Source organism: Schistocerca americana, chromosome 6 (genome assembly GCF_021461395.2).
Source record: "Schistocerca americana isolate TAMUIC-IGC-003095 chromosome 6, iqSchAmer2.1, whole genome shotgun sequence".
Taxonomy (NCBI): domain Eukaryota; kingdom Metazoa; phylum Arthropoda; class Insecta; order Orthoptera; family Acrididae; genus Schistocerca; species Schistocerca americana.
In genome coordinates, this window is record NC_060124.1 from 536,798,504 (window position 1) to 536,826,099 (window position 27,596).

At 44.5% G+C, this 27,596-nt stretch overlaps 1 protein-coding gene across 1 annotated transcript in view; it reads left to right on the plus strand.

Moving 5' to 3' along the window:
* Positions 1-26,121, plus strand: part of LOC124620273 — a 52,969-nt gene extending 26,848 nt beyond the window's left edge. The window contains exon 2 of the mRNA XM_047146940.1: positions 24,877-26,121. Coding sequence (XP_047002896.1) covers positions 24,880-26,121 — 1,242 coding nt within the window. The 5' untranslated portion in view covers positions 24,877-24,879. The remainder of the gene's footprint in view (positions 1-24,876) is intronic.
* Positions 26,122-27,596: the final 1,475 nt, after the last annotated feature.

The window sequence follows — 27,596 nt, forward strand, 5'->3', positions numbered from 1 at the left end:
CCTACGGTCTTGGCGTGCATCCGTGCGTCGCTGCGGTCCGGTCCCAGGTCGACGGGCACGTGCACCTTCCGCCGACCACTGGCGACAACATCGATGTACTGTGGAGACCTCACGCCCCACGTGTTGAGCAATTCGGCGGTACGTCCACCCGGCCTCCCGCATGCCCACTATACGCCCTCGCTCAAAGTCCGTCAACTGCACATACGGTTCACGTCCACGCTGTCGCGGCATGCTACCAGTGTTAAAGACTGCGATGGAGCTCCGTATGCCACGGCAAACTGGCGGACACTGACGGCGGCGGTGCACACATGCTGCGCAGCTAGCGCCATTCGACGGCCAACACCGCGGTTCCTGGTGTGTCCGCTGTGCCGTGCGTGTGATCATTGCTTGTACAGCCCTCTCGCAGTGTCAGGAGCAAGTATGGTGGGTCTGACACACCGGTGTCAATGTGTTCTTTTTTCCATTTCCAGGAGTGTATTATTTGGTACGAGGTTTTCTAGTGAAATATAAACACGCTTCACAAATCCATTTATTTCTAAGTCTTTTGACATCTGGTAGGATAGATGTACGTACTGCACATTTCTGGTGGTACATATGAATGCGCAAAAAGAATTCTAATATATTTAGAAATTATTTTTCACATGGCTGAAATTCGCAGCGTGCTAGTGCTGTCACGTTTGACAGTAACTGTTTTACATGTGTTACTTACACGATTCATAATTGTTCAAATTATACGTAATGGTGTACAGTAGAAGACCTTCAAAGGATCTGCAGATGTTACCGCCACCAGCGGGTGAGTTGAAATCACTGCGGGACGTCTAGCGAACAGGACCTCAGCGATTCCACACGCCCCCTTAAATTGCCACTTCCGCGATCGATGGGTTTCAGGATATTTCGTAAACATTTAGCTAGAACATCTTAGCCGAACTTCACATTTGTGAGTAGTTTTTCCATTTACGATGAAAGTTTTAACAAAGTGGTAGCTAGCGACAGGTTATAAATAATATTCCCGTTGCACATTTTCTTTAACACTTAGCTATTGTGATGTGCTGCAGTCTTAAAACAATATTGCGTTCATCGTGGACACGTCGTAGACATCGACCTAGTTCGTCTTATCTAATTTCATATTAGTGGGTAGGTTTCCCGTATATCCTGAAACCTTGTAGGACGCAGTAAATAACAGTATAAGGAAAACATTCTCAAATAAATGGTTCAAATGGCTCTGAGCACTATGGGATTTAACTTCTGAGGTCATCAGTCCCCTAGAACTTAGAAGTACTTAAATCTAACTAACCTAAAGACATCACACACATCCATGTCCGAGGCAGGATTCGAACCTGCGACCGTAGTGGTCGCGCGGTTCCAGACTGTAGCGCCTAGAACCGCTCGGCCACCCCGGCCGGCAAATCATTCTCACTGCACATCTTTCTGTAGCACTTGGCGATTGTACTGCGCTACAGTTTTAAAACAATATTAACTTCTTCATGGCTTCATATATTATTAAGAGCACTGAAGACATCATGAAACTGATGCGGTAGAGCGACTCCCATCGTCAAACAATACCGCGTTCATCATGACTTCACATACTGTTAAGAAAGTACGGTTTTCGGAACAATGTTCAGTTATTCATCAGAACTGTATCTTGCTGTAACATGGGGTAAATTGTTACAATATTAAAGATTAGGAAGGGACCATGTTACAATTTTGTCTGACGGTTATCTATACCCTAATATAAAATACCTATATATGAGAGAAGTTGTTACAATTCCTTATTTTTATTTTGTTGTGGCGAGTATCATGGAAAAAAATGAAACGAAGACAGACAAATGCAAAATACCAAAAGAAACATGGTGAGGCGCCAAAAATAGTTATAGCCGATTCATCACTGACGACGGTCGCTACTAATGTGGAACAAAGTTCATGACACTACACCGATTCCGTCAGAAAATGAAAACGTCTGTACCTAGTTTTGAATTTATTACTGAATCCTAATTCTCTCATTAAATTACACCTCACTATAGGGTTAATGCAATAACGTAACTGCGTGGGATACGTCTAAAGCATATTGCACACACCTCGGCATCCAAGTTTCAGGTCTAAAGAGTAGCGTAATTGTCTGATAACGTCATACGTAATTAATAATGTGTTCATCTAGGGGAAATCTTAATAAGTGAGATAGAAGCGTCTCATACACGTGCTATATGGGTGAACTTAACATGTGCAAAGCAGTGAAGACATACCCTCGTAAGCGTAATCGTCTGGTAAAATCACAACTGCGTAACAGATCAAACCGAAAAACTGTAGTACATACACCTGAAAAATAATTATTTGATGAAATTATGACATGCATCTAAAGCATGTTGAAGCATAGCACAGAGTCCTGGGTTCAGATGCATTGGGGAGCGTAATTATCTGATAACATGAAGATATACATCTCAGGATCCGGGGACCAGCATCCAGGGAACAGAAAAATTGATCAAATCATACGTTATTATTTGATGATATTACGACATACATCTCAAGATCCAGGGGACAGCATCAGGATAATTACATAATTTGATAATTAAACATACAGGGAACCGAACCAACACACCTAGGAATCCATAGATCTCAGGACTCAGCGCCGTTGGGTCATTAGTGTGACGTCACGGCGGAGCGTGGGGCACGTAGCCGCCTCAGCAGGTGATGCATCATGTGACATTGTTGTTGTTATGGCAATATTGAAGCTGGGGCAACTGGAGTAACGAGAAAGTGAACTTCCATTGTCCGTAAAAGAACAGTTCTACTCTACTTCCGGCATCTATATAAATCTATATCATTTGGAATATTTTTTGTTAACATAATAATAATGTTACGTTAAACTCAGGATCCAGCATTAAACTCTGATCTGGAATGACATCTTCACACAGCAGGAAGCTGCTATAATTTTTTATATTTGTAACTACCTGCACTCATAGAAACCTTGATATAGTGTTGTAAATATATTAGTTGACAACAGACTGAACTGACGTGCAGACATGATATTCAGTAGAGCCGGCTATTATACGTCAATCATTGTCTAATGTCAATGAAACGCATTACCATGTTAAATTTTTAGTACTATATCGGCCTGACGAAAACCTACGATTGAATGTAGACGGAAATAAAAATTATATGGTTGCACTATCGGTCGGAGAATGACATTCACGTATCATACAGCCGTTACGGCGCATTCCATGACCACCAGCGGCATACGCCAGGCCCACATAATGCCACCCCAAAACAGCAGGGAACCTCCACATTGCTGCACTCGCTGGACAGTGTGCCTAAGGCGTTCAGCCTGACCGGGATGCCTGTAAACAAGTCTCCGACGATTGTCTGATTGAAGGCATATGCGACACTCATCGGTGAAGAGAACGTCATGCCAGTCCTGAGTGGTCCATTCGGCATGGTTTTTGAGCCCATCTGTACCGCGCTGCACGGTTGCTGTGGTTGCAAAGGTGGATCTCGCCATGGACGTCGGGAGTGAAGTTGCGCTTCATGCAGCCTATTGCGCACAATTTGAGTCGTAACACGACGTCCTGTGGCTGTACGAAAAGCATTATTCAACATGGTGGTGTTGCTGTCAGTGTTCCACCGAGAGATAATCGGTCGTCCACTGCAGTAGTAGCCCTTGGGCGGCCTGAGTGAGGCATGCCACCGACAGTTCCTGTCTCTCTGCATCTCCTCCATGTCCGAACAACATCGCCTTGGTTCACTCCGAGACGCCTGGACACTTCCCTTGTTGAGAGCCCTTCCTGGTATAAAGTAAGAATGTGGACCCGATCGAATCGCGGTATTAGCCGTCTAGGCATGGTTGAACTACAGACAACACGAGCCGTGTACCTCCTTACTGGTGGAATGACTGGAACTGATCGGTTGTCGGACCCCTCCGTCTAATAGGTGCTGCTCATGCATGGTTATTTACGTCTTCGGGCGGGTTTAGTGACATCTCTGAACAGTCAAAGGGACTGTGTCTGTGATACAATATCCACAGTCAACGTCTGTCTTCAGGAGTTCTGCGAACCGGGGTAATGCAAAACTCTTTTTGACGTGTGTATATCAGCTTTTGACGGTTTAAATAAATCATCCCTGAAACAATTGAGAATCGGCAAAATGTGTTTTGAGTGCTGGATGAATTTGCAGTGTTGCCTTGTTTGCCGCATGATCTAATATTTGTTTACGCATGATTATGCAGTTTTTAAAATTTTTTAAGCATTTGTAGCTTGCTTGAAATCATCATTAAGTTTCAGGAAACTGTTTTGGTCTCCCTATAATTTCACTTTACCTGCTCGGCAACCCAAACATCGTGTCTTAGATGGGTGTACCACTTCCAGCACGTCCTGAACGTCCCAATTCGGTTTTCTGTTCATTAATAAATATCCACTTATTTTCGGTTCAGTTTCCGCTGAAGAGGGAGGCAGTAACCATAAGCCTATTATACCGTCAATGAGCATTAATGTTAAATAGAATGTTAACAAAGACATGACAATATTATTATTAACAAATGTGACAGGAAACTAACAGAAGATTATTTGAGCAGTCCATATCAAATTCTCATCTTTGGGGACGAAATGCATGTTGTCAACGGATAAAATTTAGCAGCGTTGTTCATTATACATTTACGTGCCGAGCAAAGTTGTGAGTGATGAGGAAGTTGTATACTCGTAAGATACGTAAGTAAAATGAAGATTCGATGAACCCTCTGCCAGGCACTTAAATGTCATTTGCGTAGTATCCATGTAGATGCGTATTCAGATACAGAGATACGTAAACAGGGAGAATATGGCGCAGCGGTCGGCAACGCCTTTATAAGACAAGTGTCTGGCGCAGTTGTTATATCGGTTATTGCTGCTACAATGGCAGGTTATCCACATTTAAGCGAGTATGAACGTGGTGTTATAGTCGGCGCACGAGCGATGGGACACAGCATCTCTAAGGTAGCAATGAAATGGGGATTTTCCCGTACGACCATTTCACGAGTGTACGGTGAACGTCAGGAATCCTATGAAACATCAAATCTCCGAGATCGCTGCGGCCGGAAAAAGAGCCTCCAAGAACGGGACCAACGACGACTTAAGAGAATCGTTCAACGTGACAGAAGTGGAACCCTTCCGTAGATTGCTGCAGATTTCAATACTGGGCCATCAACAAGTGTCAGCGTGCGAACCATTCAACGAAACATCATCGATATGGGCTTTCGGAGGCGAAGGCCCACTCCTATACCCTTGATGACTGCACGGAACAAAGCTTTATGCCTCGCCATGGCCCGTCAACCCCGACATTGGACCCTTGATGACTGGAAACATATTGTCTGGGCGGATGAGTCTCGTTTCAAATCGTAGCGAGCGGATGGACGTGTATAGGTATGGAGACAACCTCACGAATCCATGGACCCTGCATGTCAGTAGTGGACTGTTCATCATGATGAAGGCTCTGTAATGGTGTGGGGCATGTGCCGTTGGAGTGATATGGGACCCCTGATACGTCTAGATACGACTCTGACAGGTGACACGTAAGTAAGCATCCTGTGTGATCACCTGCAACCATTTATGCCTATTGTGCAATCCGACGGATTTGGGCAACTCCAGCACGACAATGTGACACCATACACATCCAGAAATGCTACAGAGTGGCTCCAGGAGCTCTCCTTTGCGTTTAAACGCTTCAGCTGCCCACCAAACTCCCCAGACATGAACATTATTGAGCATTTCAGCGATGCCTAGGAACGTGCTGTTCAGAAGGGATCACAAACCCCCTCGTGCTCTTACGGACTTATGGACATCACTGCAAGATTCACAGTGTTATTTCCCTCCAGTATTACTTCACACATTAGCCGTGTCCATGCCATATCGTGTTGCGGCATTTCTGCGTGTTCGCGGGGGCCCTACACGATAGGCAGGTGTACCAGTTTCTTTGGCTCTTCAATGTAGATGAACACAGTACACTTACGCTGCACACATTCACAACCATCCGCTTATCTACTGTAATATTACGGTGGCAGCTCGTACCTAGGTAACCACACCATTCTCCAACTGTCCCACGCCTCGCTTGGAAGCCACATGAATGTCCTGGACGAGTGATGTAATACGAGAAAGTTTCAAGTAACTCCACAGACAGTCGAAACCACCATCTCTCTACGCGCCGCTCGGCAATTCCATCATCCAGATTTCTGCCTCTCCAACTACAACAAACACAGAAAAGTGTTTAGGATTGACTCTTGACAGAAAACGAACATGGAATGCAGACCTCCTTACCGTCCAACACAAAGCTTGGAACTGACTTAAGTACGGCAGCAGGAGCCGACCGAGACAGAAGCAGCAACAGGGAAGTAACCGATTTTCTGACTTTTGCGAGTTCCTAAACAGGAGCGAATTTTATATCATCTTTGTGGTTTAATAGTTTAGTTTATTGAGTATCTGCGTGTTTATGTAATATCTAATAGCCACAGTTCTCGCGTCTTCGTTTGCGTCGGAAAGGAAACCGATTTTGCAACACATTACAAGTTCCTAATCAGTGGAAAATTATTTAGTTTCACCTGAGTGCTTCGGTAGTTAGGTTTTTGAATCTCTGCGTATTAAACTTATTATACACAATTCCTGCGGTTTCGTTAGGGTCTACAGTAGAGTTTCGCAGGTCTTTGCTATGGACAGGGACTGCGATTGTTGTGTGCGGATGCGAGCCGAGTTGGTGACACTTCGCTCTCAGTTTCAGGCTGTGATGGCTTCAGTTACACATCTGGAGGCTGCAGTGGATGGGCACCACTGCTGTGGGCCGGCTGTGGCGATCCAACGGACGTCCAGCACATCCGAGTCCTCCGGTCGGTCCTCACCGGTGGCCAACCCAGTTACTGCTCGCTCTGAGCAACCCATCACCGGTGGTCGAGTGGGAGGTCGCCCCGGGGCGAAGCAGGCGGCGAAAGACCTCCCAGGCGGCCGCACGTAAGGCCTCCCCGGTTTGTCTGACAAACAGGTTCCAGGCGCTGTATGTGGCTGACACTGTCGCCGAGCCAAATGCTGTCGCCTGTCCTGTTTCAGAGGAAACCTCTCAGCCAGCAAGATCCGGACAACCACAGAGGGTGGGATTAGTGATAGTTGGGAGCTCCAACGTTAGGTTAGTTATGGGGCCCTTACGGACATGGCTGCCAAGAAGGGAAAGAAAACTAATGTGCACTCCGTGTGCATACTGGGTGGAGTCATTCCAGATGTGGAACCAGTGCTCCCGCATGCCATGAAAAGCACAGGATGCAGCCAACTGCAGGTGGTAGCTCACGTCGGTACAAATGATGTGTATCACTTTGGATCAGAAGAGATTCTCTCTGGTTTCGAGCAGCTAACAGAAGTGGTAAAGGCTGCCAGTCTTGCTTGCAAGATGAAAGCAGAGCTGACCATTTGCAGCATAGCCGACAGGACCGATTGCGGACCTCTGATGCCGAGCAGAGTGTAGGGTCTGAATCAGAGGCTCTGGCAGTTCTGCGACCGTGTAGGTTGCAGATTCCTCGACTTGCGCCAAAGGGTGGTTGGGTTTCGGGTTCCGCTAAATAGGTCAGGTGCCCACTACACGCAGGATGCGGCTACACGGGTAGCAGGGGCTGTGTGGCGTGGACTGGGCGGTTTCTTAGGTTAGAGAGTCTCGGGAAAACACAAGAAGGGCTTCAGTCACAAGGGTGCAGGTCGAACACGGGAAGAACATAGATACAGGAACCATAGTTATAACAGTTGTAAATTGTCGTATCTATGTTGGGAAAGTACCACAGCTCCAAGCTCTAATAGAAAGCACTGAGCCGGCCGTAGTGGCCGTGCGGTTCTAGACGCTACAGTCTGGAACCGAGCGACCGCTACGGTCGCAGGTTCAAATCCTGCCTCGGGAATGGATGTGTGTGATGTCCTTAGGTTAGTCAGATTTAATTAGTTCTAAGTTCTAGGCGACTGATGACCTCAGAAGTTGAGTCGCATAGTGCTCGGAGCCATTTCAACCATTTGAACCAAAGCACTGATGCTAAAGTCGTTATAGGCACTGAAAGCTGCCTAAAGCCGGAGATAACCTTAGCCGAAATTTTTGCGAAGAACCTAACGGTGTGACGAAAGCATAGGTTAAACACGGTTGGCGGTGGCGTGTTGGTTGCTGTTAGAAGTAGTTTATCTTGTTGCGAAATTGAAGTAGATGCTTCCTGTGAGTTAGTATGGGCAGAGGTCATTGTTGGCAACAGGAATAAAATAATGACTGGATCCTTTTACAGACCTCCCAATTCAGATGATACAATTGCTGAAAGTTTAAAAAAAAAACAACTTGAGTTTGGTTTCAAACACGTACCCGACTCATACGATTATAGTTGGTGGTGACTTTAATTTACCCTCGATATGTTGGCGAAAATACATGTTTAATGCCGGAGGTACGGATAAAATATCATCCGAATTGTGATAAACGCGTTTTCTGAAAATTATTTTGTGCAGGTAGTTCATGAGCCCACGCGAATAGTAAACGGTTGTGAAAACACACTTGAGCTCTTAGCAACAAATAATCCTGAGTTAATAACGAGCATCAAAACGGATACAGGGAATAGTGAACACAGGGTTGTCGTAGCGAGATTGAATATTGTCACCCCCAAATCCTCCAAAAAATAAACGAAAAATATACCTATACAAAAATGCAGATAACAATCCACTTTACGCCTTCCGGAGAGACAATCTTCACTCCTTGCAAATTAATAATATAAGTGTAGACCAGATGTGCCTTGAATTCAAAGAAATAGTATCGACAGCAATTGAGAGATTTATACCAAATAAATTAACAAACGGCGGAGCTTGGTACACAAAACGGGTCAGAAGATCTTTTACAAAGCTCGAAATGTAGCGCGGGCTTCAATGCGAGATGCGTATAACAGTTTCCACAACGAAACTTTGTCCCCAACCTGGCAGAAAATCCAAAGAGATTCTGGTCATATGTGAAGTATGTTAGCGCCAAGAAACAATCAATGCCTTCTCTTCGCCATAGCAATGGTGATACTATCGAAGCATTAGCTCCATACTTAACAATCATATACAACAGTTCGCTCGACGAAAGAGTCGTATCGGAAGACTGGAAAGTAGCACAGGTCACACCAATTTTCAGGAAAGGTAGTAGGAGCAATCCACATAACTATAGGCCCATATCTTTAACGTTGATATGCAGCAGGATTCTGGAACATATATTGTGTTCGAACATCATGAATTACCTCGGAGAAAACGGTCTATTGACACACAGTCAACATGGGTTTAGAAAACACCGTTCTTGTGAAACACAACTAGCTCCTCATCCGTATGAAGTTTCGAGTGTTATTGACAAGGGATTTCAGATCGATTCCGTATTTCTGGATTTCCGGAAGGCTTTTGACACTGTATCACACAGGTGGGTTGCAGTGAAATAGCGTGCTTATGGAATATCGTCTCAGTTATGTAACTGGATTTGTGATTTCCAGTCAGAGAGGTCACAGTTCGTAGTAATTGACGGAAAGTCATCGAGTAAAACAGAAGTGATTTCTGGCGTTCCCCAAGGTAGTGTTATAGGCCCTTTGCTGTTCCTTATCTATACAAACGATTTGGGAGACAATCTGAGCAGCCGTCTTAGGTTGTTTTCAGATGAGTAATAAAGTCATCAGAAGATCAAAACAAACTGCAAAACGATTTAGAAATGATATCTGAACGGTGCGAAAAGTGGCAGTTGACTCTAAATAACGTAAAATGTGAGATCATCCACATGAATGTTAAAAGGAATTCGTTAAACTTGAGTTAAGCGATAAATCAGTCAAATCTAAGGGCCGTAAATATCAAGGAATTACAATACGAACAACTTAAATTCGAAGGAACACACAGAAAATGTTGTGGGGAAGGCTAACAAAAGATTGCGTTTTATTGGCAGAACACTTTGAAAAAGTAACAGACCTACTAAGGAGACTGCCTACACTTCGCTTGTCCGCCCTCTTTTGGAATACTGCTGCACGGTGTGGGATCCTTACCAGATAGGACTGACGGAGTACATCGGAAAAGTTCATAGAAAGGCAGCACGCTTTGTATTATCGCGAAATATGGGAGCGTGTGTCACAGAAATGATACAGGATTTGGGCCGGACATCATTAAAAGAAAGGCGTTTTTCGTTGCGATGGAATCTTCTCATGGAATTCCAATCACCAACTTTCTCCTCCGAATGCGAAGACATTTTGTTGACACCGACCTACATAGGGAGAAACGATCACCATGATAAAATAAGGGAAATCAGAGCTCATATGGAAAGATATAGGTGCTCGTTCTTTCCGTGCGCTCTACGAGATTCGTGTAATAGAAAATTGTGAAGGTGATTCGATGAACCCTCTGCCAGGCACATAAATGTGATTTGCAGAGTATGCATGTAGATGAAGCGACCATAACTACTAAGACACGACACTCGTAATCTACAACCTTCCACCACTGTCCTCACCTATAACTCCTACATCAGTCTCACCCAGACTTATGCTAGTATTTCCTGGATCTCCACATCTGCTTCATTCTACCAATCGCTTGAAAACCTTGAAAGACATGTACAGTGGCACGGTTTCGCATCTGCCAAACCTCTCTCTAGGTCCTATACCAACTCATTATTTTCCCATAGTTATCTCACTCCTCAGAGCACCTTCACACTCAATATATTAATCGGTAATATCAGCTCCAGCACCCAATACACTGTCCACTAATCACCAACCCAGATTCCCCGCTCTGCCACTACACTCATCTCTCTTACACGCAGATTCATGCCTTTTCCAACACCTCCAGCACTAAGTCAATCATCTTCTACCTGAAATTCAGCTACCTACCACCGGAAATTTAACCACTTCTTATTACATGACAATAAAACTCATTCTAAGATATATCTTATTTGTAGTCCTTCACAACACTCGACTTCACTTAATGCATAGTTTTATCCCTCTTCCATCCTCCTCTCTTAGTAACTGTTGGCTACTCTATGCAGTTCAACGTGGACCCATTGAAACAGAGTGCGCGCAAAATAAAGTGACCAGCAACTGTGCAGTCGGCAGGTCAAGTGTGGGGAGAGCAGTAGTGGGGGCAGTTGCGGGCATGCAGTGTAGGTGAAATGCCGAGTGCTGGAGAAGTGTCGCTCTAAGCTGAAGCCTACACTCACATTTTTTGCAAATATTAAGTGGAGGCTATCCACGCTCACAGTTCCATGGCAACCATCAAAAAACATCTACTGTCACCTCTTCTTCGGTTACTATCAAAAAACAATTCCGCTGAAAATGCAATAAAATCAGTGATTTATTTTCGCCTCACTTGCTAATCATTTTTAACTTTCACAGAAGCGCAGTTAGTGGTGAATTTTTAGTAAAACCTACATTTATTTCGTTGACATTTAAAAAATTATTTTTTTTGCCAAAATACAGCGGAGTTTACTTAATGTCACCTTATTTATGTAATTGTGCAATCGCAGTTGCGAGAGAATTTCGGAACAGTGGTTTATGAAAGTTATTACGTGAGGAACAGAGGACAAATAGCATCAATAGCTAATGAAAAAGCACATTTTTGGTACAAAAATAGACGTGTAGTGTCTTTACTTTTTTTTTTAGTCATCACTCTTCTGCTTAGTTTGATGCAGTACGCCACGAGTTTCTCTTCCGTGCCAACCTCTTCATCTCAGAGCAGCACTTGCAATTTATGTTCTCAGTCACGCATATTTGCTGGATGTATTCCAAACTCTGTTTTCATTTACAGTTTTTACTCTCTATAGCTCCCACTAGTACCATGGAAGTTACTCTGATTTCTTAACAGATGTCCTACCATCCTGTCCTTTCATCTTCTCAGAGTTTTCCATATTCTTGTTTCGTGGTCGATTATGTGGAGAACATCCTCATTCATTACCTTTTCAGTTCACGTAATTTTCAACAGTCTTCTGTAACAGCACATCTGAAATGCTTCGATTCTCTTCTTCTCTGGTTTTCCCACAAGCCTTATTTCACTACCATATAACGCTGTGACCCAAACGTATATTCTCAGAAATTTCAAGGCCTATGTTTGTTACCAGTAGGATTTTCACAGCCAGGAATGCCCGTTTTACCAGTGCTACTCTGCCTTCATGTCTTACTTGCTCTGTCCGTCATAGGTTACCATGCTCTCTAGGTAGCAGAATTCCCTAACTTCACCTTGGTTTATTCTGATTTCTGCTACTTCTCATTACTTTCGTCTTTCTTCGATTTACTCTCAGTCCATGTTCTGTACGCATTAGGCCGTTCATTCTATTCAGCAAATCATGTAATTCTTCTTCACTTACACTGAAGATAGCTCTCTCATCAGCGAATCTCATCATTGATATCCTTTCACCATGAATTTACTGCACCCTTGGACCTTTCTTATACTTCCGTAGTTGGCTTCTTCGATGTATAGACTGAACGGTAGAGGCGAAATATTGCGTCCCTGTCTTAGACCCTTTGTAATCCGAGCATTTCGTTGTTGATCGTCCACTCGTATTATTCCCTCTGGGCTCTTGTACATACTGTATATCACCCGTCTTCCCCTATTGGTTACCGTTATATTTTCAGAATTTCGAACGTCTTGCAACATTTTACATTGTCGAACGCTTTTTTCAGGCCGAAAAATCCTATGAACATGTCTTGATTTTCTTCAGTCTTGCTTCCATTACCAATGGCAACATCAGAATTGCCTCTCTCGTGCCTTTACCTTACCCAACGCCAAATCTATCGTCATCTAACACATCATCAGTTTTATTTTCCATTCTTCTGTGTGTCATTCTTGTCAGCAACTTGGATGCATGAGCGGCTAAGCCTGTTGAGCGATAATTCTCGCGCTTATCGGCAATCTTCGAAATTGTGTGGATGATGTTTTTTCCGAAAGTGTGGTGGTATATCGCCAGACTCACACACACTACTCGGCAAGGCAAATAGTCGTTTTGTTGCCACTTTCCCCAATGTTTTTAGATATTCTGACGAATGTTATCTGTCCCTTCTGCCTTATTCGATCGCAAGGCTTCCAGATCTCTTTTGAATTCTGATTTTTATACTGGATCCCTTATCCCTTTTATTCTTGTTTCTTCTTGTGTCACGTTATCATACAAGAATTCCCCCTCATAGAGGCCTTCAGCGTATTCTTTCCACCTATCCGCTCTCTCCTCTGGATTTAATAGTGGAATTCCTGTTGCACTCTTAATGTTACCACCCTTACTGTTAATATCACGGAAGGTTGTTTTGACTTTCCCATATGCTGAGACAGTCCTTCCGACAATCATTTCTTCTCGATTTCTTCACATTTTTTCTGCAGCCGTTTCGGCTTAGCTTACCTGCTCTTCCTGTTTATTTCAATACTAAGTGACTTGTATTCCTGTATTCCTGAGTTCCCCTGAACATTTTTGTACTTCTATCCTACATCAGCTGCGGTATTTCTACTGATACCCACGATTTCTTCGCAGTTACCTTCTTTATACCCATGTTTTTGTTTCCAAAATCTGTGATTCCCCGTTTTACAGATGTCCATTCCTCTTCAACTGATCTACCAAGTGAGCTATTCCTTATCGCAATACCTATAGCTTCAGAGAACTTCAAGCTTATCTCTTCATTCCTTAGAACTTCCGTATCCCATTTCTCTGCACATTAATTCTTCCTGACTCTTGAGCTTCAGCCTTCTCTTCATCAGTACCAAATTGTGGTTTGAGTCTATATCTGATGCTTGGTACACGTTACAATCTAGCATCTGACGTTGGAATCTCTGACTGACCCCGACTCACTGAAATGCTCCCGTATTACCAGGCTTTTTCCAAGTATCCCTCCTCCACTTGTGATTCTTGAACAGTGTATTCGCTATTGCTAGCTGGACTTTATTGCAGAACTCAATTAGTCTTTGTCATCTCTCTTTCCCAGTACAGAGCCTTTATTTTTCCACAAGTCTTTCTTGTACTCCTTACCCTACAACTTCTTTCCAATCTCCCATGACTATTAGATTTTCATCTCCCTTTACATACTGAATTATCCGCTCAGTATCCTCATATACTTTGTCTATTCACCTACGACTTGTGACGTCGGCATGTATACTTTAATTATTGTTGACGCTATTGGTTCGCTGTCAGTCCTGATGAGAACAGCTACGCCACTGAACTGTTGACAGTAACTCATCCTCTGCCCTACCTTTATATTCATAACGAATGCTACTCTCGTTATACCCTTTTCCGCTGCTATTAATAATACCTTATCTGACCAGAAATCCCCTTTCTCCTTTCCTCTTCAATACACTGACCTCCACTATTTCTAGTTTGAGCCTTTACGTTCCCCTTTTCAAATTTTCTAGCTTCCCTACCACGTTTAAACTTCTGACATTCCACCCTCCTACTCCTAGAACGTTACCTTTTAGTTGGTTATTCCATCTTTGTCTCGTGGTCATCCCCCCCCCACCCCCCCTCCTCTTTGCACTCCCTTTCCGGAGATCCGAGTGGTGGAAAGGTCCGGAATCTTTTGTCAATGTAAAGATCATGATGACAGTTTTTGCAATTACAGGTCACATGTGCTGCGGATAGACATTGTATCTTTAATGCATTGGTTTCCATTGCTTTCTACATCCTCATGCCGATGATCATTGCTGATTCTTCCGCCCTTAGATTCCAATCCCAAGGCGCATGGACTTTACTTAACCTGTATCCGCTGCCCTGCCCTGTATGACAAAATGAAAGTGACTTCTTATCGCAGAAGTCTTCGGTCGCGTTGTCGATGATTTTTATTCAAAATTTATGCTATGGCAGGATTCAAACCCGATCACTAATCAAACACGTTTACAATTTCAATATATTAGCTAAATATGATACCCAGTGAACCGTGGTACTACTCAATTCTTAAGAAAGTCAAAAATTATAATCTCACCACAGTTATTTAAAGGACATAGGAAGCCCGGTATCACTAGTGATGGACAAGCTTGTGTTTGTTTTGCAATTTTAATTTGACTCAAAACAGACTTTATAATAAACTTCAATTCGGACATTTGCCCTCTTACTGATGCAAAATACAAATCTTCACTTTAATTGAATTACACAAAATCATAGATAGTAGGCACGGTGAAATAATCAATCATAAAAAATCGTTCTTATTTAACCATATCTCAAAAGACTAGTAGCACTATACACTTCCAACCCAAAGTTACACAGCCTCAAAATACCACAACTTCATTTAAAAAAATCTTAAAGCTTAATAAAACTGAACTGCCCACATAAAGGCCCACAGCGAAACATGCTTATACTAAAAATGCAAAGTGGGCCAACCAAGGTCGCAAAACTGGCACACAGGAAAAATAACAAGTTGCACATTAATTAAAGATACACAAATTACTAACATAAGTGTTAAATAAGAATGGCTACTAATAACTCAACCAGTAAAATGACTTACTTAACAAAGTGGCCTCACTTAACTAACGGACATGATGACTCAGAATGATTCCCCTAATTGCACTTAACGTTAGAGAACAGCGTTAAGGCCCTTAGCAGGATTTGGAAGCAATAACGCCACGGCCGGCAGGCTCGTGCACAGGTTCACTAGCAGGCGGTATATATTTATATATAGTCCTACCGGCCTCACAATGAGCGGTCCTGACAAGAATCCATAACCGCACCGACGCCAGGAAACGAGCAGACTTAACAAATAGCCTGCAGCACAAATAGATTGCAATGAAAAGAAGGTCAAATCACAGCCACACTGGAATATATAATAAGCATGCCCCCAAATTCTTATGGAGCAATGCTCTAACAGTACCCGTCTCCCAGTAAATTAGAAGGAAACTTAGAGAGCACTTGCTGTTGCCTTAAGGCACTTTCAACATTAAATAAACATACCAAATCCTGTCGTGACAAACGATTAAACCATTAACTCTATGGGGTGCCGGGCGCGTACACAACCGCAACCAGATCCAAAGCGGTCAATATGTCTTAAAACAAAATCTGCGTGAAAACCACTTAAAACACACATTCCACAGATGATGAGAAACGAAATGAGGAACATCAGCCTCCTTAAAATAGCCACTGTGGAACCAAGTTCAGAACCATCTGCGGCAGCTACCCATGCCACAATAAGTTTCAATAACCTTCTTAGTTACACACAGAATAAAAGTTATACGTAACTTGGAGCTTGCAAATTACGAACTGGGAAGCTGTTCAGCGTGAGACGTCGAACTCACCACAATTTTGCACGTCAAGGCGCTCAGTGATCGGCACCGTACATCCGATACGACAAAAGACAAGGGCGGCGACCACGGCGAGGCCCATGCACCACGGTTAGGGACGCCGCCTGTTTTCAACACAAGTTGACTCGTTGAACGTCGATCGGAGACTCTCTCGTCACACGTTCACCCGGAAAACCCGCCAGGGGGGAGCAGTCAAAGATAGCAAGACAGCCGAATATCGATATCAGAGATGCAAATAGAACACCCTACCGCCAATTGCCACAGCTCACTCAGCAACGTACAGGGTCCGGCATAAAAAACTCCCCGATTACAAAGTAACGTGCAGCGGACAGTAGAAGGAGCAGAGTGGTGGGGGGCGCGTCGTTAAGTAGCTGCCTACGTGCCGTTTTCAGTGTACGCCATGGCGTGGTCTGGTGAACATCGTACCTTCGTAGTGGAAGATTTTATTCAAAATGGCGAATCGCCTATTAATACTCAACGTGCTTTTCGCGTTCGCTTTGCGCTCGGACGACGGGACCCTGTTCCCGATAAGAAAACCATTTATTCTTGGGTTGCTAACTTTCGTGAGACAGGTTCCGCATTAAAAAGGAAACCACCTGGACGACCACGGACTGCAACAGGCCCCGGAAATGTTGATGCAGTTGGAGCTTCAGTTCAACAATCTCCTCGACGATCCGCTAAAAACCATGCGGCAGCATTACGGATATCTGATCGAAGTGTGAGAAGAATCTTGCATCGAGATCTTAAAATGCATCCTTACAAAATTGTAACTACGCAGGAACTGAGTGAACGAGACTGTGGTGTCCGTGTAAGTTTGTGCCAAGACCTTCTTCGGAACATTCGTCCCAACGATATTGTGATTTTTTCTGATGAAGCACACTTTCACCTTGCCAGAACAGTGAACAGCCAAAATTGCAGGTACTGGTGTGAACACAATCCCCAAGAACTTCATCAACGACCACTTCATAGCCCTAAAGTAACAGTATGGTGTGCTGTTTACAATTCCGGAGTGATCGGTCCTTACTTTTTCGAAGAAAATGACAGGAATTTAACCGTCAACAGTGAACGCTGTTGTGCCATGCTCCGCGACTTTCTCCACCCGCAACTAAGGGAGCTTTTTGGTGAAATAGAGAACGTGTGGTTCCAGCAAGATGGTGCTACAGCCCACACAGCGCGGCAGTCACTGGCATTGGTGAAGGAAATGTTTCCTGGACATGTGATCTCGTTGCGTGGAGACATTGGCTGGCCCCCACGATCGCCGGACTTAACGCCCTGTGATTTCTTTCTTTGGGGCTATTTAAAAGCAAAAGTTTATGAACAACGTCCACAATCTTTACGAGCCCTGAAAGAAGCAATTACACAAGAGGTTGAAGCTATTCCACCTGAAATGACTCAAAGAGTAATGAATAACTTCAGGGAAAGACTCAAACAGTGTGTCGACAGTGCAGGAAGCCATTTAAGGGATGTTTTATTTAAAAAGTAAGACCATAAGAGTATTTTCTAAAATGGCATAATATGTACTTTTATTTAGTATAAATAAAATTGTTCTACCTTATTTGGTTTTGTTTTTTATTAGCTTTCCTTAAAGGGGAGGTTTTTCTGTATCACGCACCAGCGCAAAATCATAGCGATCACTACTTTTCATTGCAAACTTTCTCCAATTTCGCACTGTCTTACTTCAATGAAAATATCACAGTAACTATGACCATTAACGAAATAATGGGCACGTCATCATGAACCTGACATGTGAAGCTGTAAGTTAAACAAAAATATTTTTTATTTTACCAGATAGTTTCTGTAAGATCGTTTGAGAAAGACTGCACGGCATTCGCATCGATTCTGTCAGCACAGCGCGTCCCTAACCGGACGAAAGTGGACAAATAACATCGACATCCTCTTCGGAACATACGAACGAATTCGTTATTCAGTTTGGTCGAAAACTGGTCACTGCGCATCAGCATCGGCCACAGTATCCTACATTTCATTTCCGCAATGAACACGACCATTTACAAGCACCACCAGCGATATCAAAACCATCATCTCTGATTAAATTTTTTCTTCGCGTATGTGTAAATAGTATTTGGTTGACTTGATTGTTAAACAGTTTCTTCTCTAATGAGTTATCATCAGAACTGAAAATCAAGAAAAGACAGAAATGCCACATTACTACACGCATCCAAAAAAGTTTTGCATCACCCCAGTTACTGGAACTCCTGAAGCTATACGTTAACTGTGGATATTGTATCACCACAGACGCAGTGCCTTTGACTGTTCAGAGATGTCACCAACCCCCCCCCCCCCCCCCCGAAGATGTAAATAACCATGCAAGAGCAGCGTCTATTAGACAGAGGGGTCTGACAGCCGATCAGTTCCAGTCATTCTACCAGGAAGGAGGTAGCCAGCTCGTGTTGTCTATAGTTCAACCATGCCTAGACGGTCAATACCGCGATTCGATCGGGTCCACATTGTTACTTCGTGCCAGGAAAGGCTCTCAACAAGAGAAGTGTCCAGGCGTCTCGGAGTGAACCAAAGCGATGTTGCTCGGACATGGAGGAGATGCAGAGAGACAGGAACTGTCGATGGCATGCGTCACTCAGGCCGCCCAAGGGCTACTACTGCAGTGGATGACTGCTACCTGCGGATTATGTCTCGGTGGAACCCTGACAGCAACGCCACCATGTTGAATAATGCTTTTCGTGCAGCCGCAGGACGTCGTGTTACGACTCAAACTGTGCGCAATAGGCTGCATGATGTGCAACTTGACTCCCGACGTCCTTGGCGAGGTCCTCCTTTGCAACCACGACACCACGCAGCGCGGTACAGATGGGCCCAACAATATGCCGAATGGAACGCTCAGGATTGGCATCACGTTCTCTTCACTGATGAGTGTCGCTTATGATTTCAACCGAACAATCGTTGGAGACATGTTTGGAGGCAATACGGTCAGGCTGAACGCCTTAGACGCACTGTCCAGCGAGTGCAGCAAGTTGGAGGTTCCCTGCTGTTTTGGGGTGGCATTATGTGGGCCTGGCGTACGTCGCTGGTGGTCATGGAAGGTGCCGTAACGGCTGTACAATACGTGAATGCCATCCTCCAGCCGATAGTGCAACCATATCGGCAGCATACTGGCGAGGCATTCGTCTTCCTGGACGACAATTCGCGCCCCCACCGTGCACATCTTGTGAATGACTTCCTTCAAAATAACGAAATCGCTCGACTAGAGTGGCAGGCAAGTTCTCCAGACATGAAGCCTATGGAAAATGCCTGGGATAGATTGAAAAGGGCTGTTTATGGACGACGTGACCCACCGACCACTCAGAGGGATCTATGCCGAATCGCCGTTGAGGAGTGGGACAATCTGGACCAACAGTGCCTTGAGGAACTTGTGGGTAGTATGCCATGACTAATACAGGTATGCATCAATGCAAGAGGACGTGCTACTGGGTATTAGAGGTACCGGTATTTACAGCAATCTGGACCATCACCTCTGAAGGTCTCGCTGTATGGTGGTACAACATGCAATGTATGGTTTTCATGAGCAAATAAAAGGCGGAAATGAGGTTTATGTTGATATCTATTCCAATTTTTTGTACAGGTTCTGGAACTCTCGGAACCAAGGTGTTGCAAAACTTTTTTTGATCAGTGTGTTAAATCTGAAGTCACAAAAATATTAAGAAAAGCAAGTCAAAAGCAACACATCCAGTTGTTATTTTATGTTTAAAGTAAAATTTGAATTTTTTTATCTTTCAGAATTTTTACTTTTGATGGTGATTCAATAGAGTCGAAATGGGTTAACTGCTAAATAACCATATGCGGTCAAAACGTTTGTAACTTTTTTCTGGCAGATTAAAAGTGTGCCTGCAAAAAACTCGAACCTGGGTTCTTTCCCTTTGGGGGGGCAAATGCTCTGCTGTCTAAGCTATCCAAGCACGACTCGCTACCCGTCCTCAGAGCCCTACTTCCGGCAGTGCCGCATCTCCTACCTTCAAAGCACCACCACACAAATCTCCTGCTTACCTTGAGGGACTAGGACTCTTGGAAGAAAGGATATAGCCAGAGAGTATGGGATTGTTTCCAACGCGAGTTTTCACTTTCTAGTGGAATGGGCCGCTGATTGAAACACCGTAACATATGAAAACTGTGTGCCAGACCGGGACTCGAACTCTGCGTGGGTCGTCAATGGCCCTTGCATGGCTCAGTCGGTAAGAAGGCAGAGAGAGGTTCTTAGTTCGACTGCCAGTATGGTATACAGTTTCAGTGTAGCAGGCAGATTCAAATAAAAGCACTCTTTTCTGCAGAGTCAAAACTCACTCTAGGACACGATTGTGAATAGAAGAATGTACACTCACGGAAAAAAAAATCAAAACACCAAGAAGCAGTCGTGCGACATAAGTGAAAGTTGGTAGCCGTATTTCTACACTGAAGAGCCAAAAAAACTGGTACACCTGCCGAATATCGAATAGGGGCCCGCGAGTCGCAGAAGTGCGACAACAAGACCTGGCATGGTCTTGACTAACGTCTGGCGTAGTGCAGGAGGGAATTGACACAATGAATCCTGCAGGGCTGTCCATAAACCCGTAAGAGTACGACGGGGTGGAGATCTCTTCTGAACACCACACTGAAAGGCATTCCAGACGTGCTCAAAGATGTTATTGATTGGGGAGTTTGGTGGCCAGCGGGAATGTTTAAACTGAGAATAGAGTTCCTGAAGCAACTCTGTAGCTATTCAGGCCATATGGGATGTCGTATTGTCCTGCTTCAATTGTCCAAGTTCGTCCAAATGCACAATGGACGTGAGTGGATGCAGGTGATCAGAGACGATGCCTACGCAATTAACACCTGCCAGAGTCTATCTAGACGTATCAGGGGTCGCATATCACTCCAACTGCGCACACCCCACACCACTACAGAGCCTCCACCACCTTGATCAGTCCCCTGCTGACATGAAGGGTCCGTGGATCCATGACGTTGTCTCCATACCTCCACACGTCCATCAGCTCTGTATAATTTTAAACGAGACTGGTCGGGCAAGGGAACAAGTTTCCAGTCATCAACAGTCCAATGTCGGTGTTGACGAGCCCAGGAAAGGAGTAAAGATTTGTGTCGTGAAGTCATCAAGGTTATAGGAGTGGGCCTTCGGCTCCGAAAGCCCATATGGATGATGTTTCGTTGTCTGGCTTGCGCATTCACGCTTGTTCATGGCCCAGCGTTTAAATATGCAGCAATGTACGGAAGGATTGCATTTCTGTCACGTTGAACGATTCTCTTCAGTCGTCGCTGGTCCCATTCTTGCAGGATCTTTCTTCGGCCGCAGCGAGTTCCGAGATTTGATGTTTTACCGGATTCTTGATATCCACGGTACACTCCTGAGATGGTCGTACAGGAAAATCCCCACTTCATCGATACTTCGGAGATGCTATGTCCCATCGCTCATACGCCGACTATAACCCCATGTTCCAGCTCACTTAAATCTGGATAACCTGCCATTGTAGCAGCAGCAACCCATCTAGCAACTATATAGGCGTTGCCGACCGCAGTTACGTATTCTGCCTGTTTACATATGTCTATATTTGAATACGCATGCCTTACCAGTTTGTTTGGCGCTTCAGTGTACATCTGAAGGATGATGTCTGTTCATATTTCACGTCAGTCGCATAGAAATCGCGGTAGAAGTGCCAGTGAGGTTGCAAAACAGATTTGCTTTAAATACCACGCTATAAAGTTTGTGAGCGATAGTTACCTTTGAGATTAGAATTGGAGAGTTGATGTTAGTCAATAATGCCTTCAAGGCGACAAAGACGACAATATAAACGCCGCACTTAGTCTGATCAAGGTCGTGTACTAGAGCTACGAGAAGCTGAATGTTCCTTCCGCGCTACTGAAGAAAGACTTGACAGGAATATAGCCACTGTACATGATTGCTGGCAGCGGTGGTCACAAGAATATACCGTCGCAACAAAACCAGGCTCCGGACGGCCACGTGGTACAACCGAGAGGGAAGACCATCGTGCTCGGTGTGTGTCTGTGGCACTGCATCTCCAGCAGCTGACACCACAGTGTCAAAACGAACTGTTACAAATCATTTTTAAATCAACACACCGCAATTTGACTGTATTGTTGTTTCTTTAATTGCGACCAAGGTTTCGGCCTTTAATGCCATTTTGCTGATTGTGTTATTAACATATTTAGTGATCTTTTTGCAAGAAGATAATTTTACATCTGGCATTTCGTTGGGAGCGAATATTTTTCTTAATTTATGGTCAGTTTTGAGTCTGATGTCCCGCATCATATGTTGATGATATAAACATAAACACTTGAAAATGGCATAATAGGCCGAAACCTGGGTCGAAATTACATAAACAACAATACAGTTTAATGAAGATAAACTCATTTAAAAGTTATTGTATGACTGTCGTTGTGCAACATTAAAAACTGTTTGTTACAAATCACTTACTTCAATGGCAGCTCCAAACCAGACGATCTGTACCGTGCATTCCAGTGACCCCAAACCACTGCCATTTGCGACTTCAGTGGTATTAAACGAGAGCACATTGGGGGGCAGGGCGGAGGTCTGTTGTTTTCTCTGATAATAGCTGGTTCGGCCTCGGTGCCAGTGAAGGCCGTGTTTGTTAGAAAGAGGCCAGATGAGGAACTGCAGCCAGCCTGTCTTTGTGCTAGATACACTGGATCCACACCGCGATTTACGGTTTGGACTGTGATTTCCTATGCCAATAGGAGCACTCTCGTCATTATCCTACGCACCCTGACTGCAAATTTGTACGTCATTCGGTGATTCGACCTGCTGTGTTGCCATCAAGGAACAGAATTTCAGGTAGTACTGGTTCAAATGGCTCTGAGCACTATGGGACTTAATATCTGAGGTCATCAGTCCCCTAGAACTTAGAACTACTTAAACCTAACTAACCTAAAGACATCACACACATCCACGCCCGAGGCAGGATTCGAACCTGCGACCGTAGCAGTCGCGCGGTTCCGGACTGAAGCGCCTAGAACCGCTCGGCCACCACGGCCGGCTCTGGTAGTGTTTTCCAACAGGATAACGCTCTCCCACATATCGCTGTTGTAACCCAGCATGCTCTACAGAGTGTCGAGATGGTCGCTTAGCCTGCTGGAACATCAGGTCTGTCTCCAGTCGAGCACATAGAGGACAACATCTGACGACAACTCCACCAGCGTGATTCACATATCAGCGTTAACAGTCCCAGTACTAGCAGACGAAGTGCAACAAGCATGGAACTCCGTCCCAAAAACAGACGTCCAGCGTCTGCACCCCTCCGTTTAACATTCAGGCTGTTACACCGGCTATTAATGTGTCACTAATTTACATTTTCAGTGGTTTATTTTATGCTGTTAACTTGCAGTGTTGTTGTTGTTGTTGTTGTGGTCTTCAGTCCAGAGACTGGTTTGATTCAGCTCTCCATGCTACTCTACCCTGTGCAAGCTTCTTCATCTCCCAGTACCTACTGTAACCTACATCCATCTGAATATGTTTAGTGTATTCATCTCTTGGTCTCCCTCTACGATTTTTACCCTCCACGCTGCCCTCAAATGCTAAATTTGTGATCCCTTGATGCCTCAGAATAAATCCTACCAACCGATCCCATCTTCTAGTCAAGTTGTGCCACAAATGTCTCTTCTCTCCAATTCTATTCAATACCTCCTCACTAGTTATGTGATATACCTATCTAATCTTCAGCATTCTTCTGTAGCACCACATTTCGAAAGCTTCTATTCTCTTCTTGTCCAAACTATTTATCGTCCAAGTTCCACTTCCATACATCGCTATACTCCATACAAATACTTTCGGAAACGACTTCCTGACATTTAAGTCTATACTCGATGTTAACAAATTTCTCTTCTTCAGAAACGCTTTCGTTGCCATTGCCAGTCTACATTGTATATCCTCTCGATTTCGACCATCATCAGTTATTTTGCTCCCCAAATAGCAAAACTCATTTACTACTTTAAGCGTTTCATTTCCTAATCTAATTCCCGGAGCATCGCCCGATTTAATTCGACTACATTCCATTATCCTCGTTTTGCTTTTGTTGATATTCATCTTATATCCTCCTTTCAAGACACTGTCCATTTCGTTCAGCTGCTCTTCCAGGTTGCTCTTGCAGTGTTTATCACTTAAATACGTTACCTATACAGAGACATTCCACAATTTCACTACTCTACATTAATTATTTTTTTGTGTTACATTCTGTCAGTGTATGTCACGTAGAGCGCATCGTTCTGCCTGACAATGTGAAATTTAGTGGTGTATCTTAACGAAAATCTTGTACTTTTAAAAATAGGATTTTTTAAATCTGTTTTAAGTCACTAAAATTTTTATTAAACATCTAAAGCTTTTGCGTCAAGGGTTGTTGGTTGGTTAGTAGGGGGGGGGGGGGAGGAGGGGGCCAAACAGGTAATCGGTCCCACATGAAGAGTGGTTTTAGTCTCTGTGATCCTGATTGCTCGTGGGGAATCGAAATTTAAGAAAATAGGAAACTTTGTATTTATTGTCGCTGCTATGAGTGTGCTTTCGAATTAAGATTCTGCATAATTTATTAGCTACACGATTATGATTTATTTACCATTCAAGACAATTCGTCTCAATCGTCTCTAGACCGACCCTTTCATTTCTGTTGCATTGCAGGTGATGACCGCGGAAGCCACCACCGTGCTGCCTGCTTGGCTGGACAAGCAGTTCGCGGAGACTTCGCTGAAGGAGAGCGACGCGTCCAGAGACTTGAAGGTCACCTCGGTCGCTGTGCAGAGGGCGACGGCTATAGGCGACAACTACCTCAGCGACGTCTACCGCATGACCGTCGAGCTGGAGCGCAACGCCAGTCCCTATGGCAGCTCCCTGTCGCTGATCATCAAGTGCCTCCCGACGGGAGAGGTGATGCAGAAGTTGGTGCAGGAGATACAAGCCTTCGAGCACGAGACTCGCATGTTCTGCGAGACCATTCCCGCGATGTCACAAATCCTGGAGAAGGCGGCACCCGGTAAATACACGCAGCTGTCTGCCAAGTGTTTCGCCTCTGGGAAGCAGCCGGTCAGCTATCTGGTTCTCGAGGACTTGAAGGCCAGAGGGTTCTCGCTGGCGAAGAGGTGCAGCGGACTCGATTTGGCGCACTCCAAACTCGTGGTCAGGAAACTGGCAGAGTTCCACGCGGCCTCCGTCAAGCTGTTCGAGCAGGACCCGTCGGCTCTGGACAACTACCTGGTCTTCAAGTCGTTCCACGGACCTGCGGCGCAGCAACTGGAGACCTTCTTGAAACAGGGTTGCAGGTTACTTGCGGATCAGTTGGACACGTTAGACGGATCGTTCTCAAAGTATGCGCCGAGGATACGAACTCTCGCAGAAAGCATATTTCCACGGCTAGCTGACTTGACACAGCGGAAGGGAAAGTTTCGTGTGCTAACCCACGCAGATACATGGGTCAACAACATCATGTTCAGATACGCTGCAGGAGTCGTCCAAGACGTGGTCCTTCTCGATTTCCAGGTGTCTTCCTACAGTTCACCTTCGATTGACTTGCAATATTTTACTCACACAAGCCTTACGGAAGAAGTGTACGCCAATCATTTAACAGATCTTCTGAAAGAGTACCACAGCCGTTTAATCGAGGTGATGGACGATATTGGTATCAGTACGGACAAACAGATGTCCTTTGAGGAGCTACTGGAGGATTTCGAGGCGCATGCACTGTACGCCGTTTTTTCGGCAGTAGCAGTGCTGCCAATCGTGCGCACTCAAGACGAAACTAGATTCGATGTGGAAGCGTCTCTGAACGAAAGTGACAGTGCTGCCAACAGAAACACCTTCGCGAGCGCTCAGTATACGCAGGCTATAAAACAAATGCTGCCAGAATTTGAAAAGAGAGGCCTACTGTAGTCGCCTTGTTGCGTGTCAGAAGCAACTCACGCAGGATGAACGAATTTTCTCCTTCTTGATTTGCTCTCCCAATTTCGCCACTGCCTCCACTACGCTCATCTCCTTATGAAACAGGAGAAACGTAAGTTGGCCAACTTAATACGAAAGACGCTCTAGAACGTGCGTGATCGTAGCACTGTACACCCAAGGCGTACTATGAGTGCATTACAGCCTAATCCGCTTCAGACAGCTCGTTGGAATCTACCTGTGTACCTCACATCACGACTACAAATTGGGCCTAAATGTAAGGCTCGCCCACTCCCCACTCTACGCTGCATACCGAGGTCAACGTCAGCATGGTTCTTCGACATGAGGCACAAACTTTTACACTCTGAACCCCTGTCGATTTCGGATGGACTGTGTAGTTGCTTAAGACTAATATGTGGTTACTTGATAGACTCGATGTGGATACTGTTCCCGAAGTATGTACTTTCTTGTGTTCGACGACTGGACCATCCATGTTCTTGACCGAGTGTCCATGTTTTCTGTACCGGTAACTGACCAGCGTGAAAATAAATCTGTCTAGTGCAGACGCAATAAAATTAGATATGAAATATTTATATCAAATATATTTCTCGGAATCAGAAACCTTGTCTCCTTAACCTCTTAGTTGTAAGCTATAACCAGTAAAATTTGAATGATCAGATAGACAACTGTTCAGTTGAAACTTCCGGGCTGAGAGGCCGTAATCGATGTATAAAATTTCCACCTAACGTTTCGTCTCCATCGGCGGGAAACATCTTCTGAGGTCGTCCGGCTACTGCCACTGAGGCTCCAGGTACTCTCGCGTTTATAGGGCGCATAGAGGCCACCACTATTCGTCACGTGATGCCGACGGTATGCCTATCTTTGGAAGGAGTCATCCTTCTCGATTAAGAGTAGTCGATTGTCATTTTGCTGGCACAACGTCGACATCCAAATTTTGTCCAATTTAAAAACTTCCTCTTTTCTATTAAAATTATTATGATGTTTGTGAATCTCTATTGCTTCTCTATACATGCGCGCATGATAACGGGATGTTCGTGCTAGAACGCTTGTCTCATTAAATTTAATTTCGTGGTTTCCATCTCGAAAAACACGCTCAGCTACGCCCGATTTTTCGATGTGTCCTAAGCGACAGTTTCTTTTATGATCGGCTAAGCAGGTGTTTACACTTCTTTTCGTTGTTCCAATATATACTTGTCCACAACTGCATGGATTTTTGTATACCCCAGGTGTTGCTAGGGGGTGTCGGGCGTCGTTTGCAGTTCTTAAATATTCCTTAATCTTCTTTGTAGGTCTGAAGATTGTTTCGATCCCATAAATGGCCAGAACTTTCCCGATACGTTCCTTGACTTTATTAATGAACGGTAGGAAAACTTTTCCAATAGGTGACCGTTGTTGCTCTTGACTTCTGGCTTCTTTTCTTCTTTGGTGGCGGGCTCGATCAATTTCCT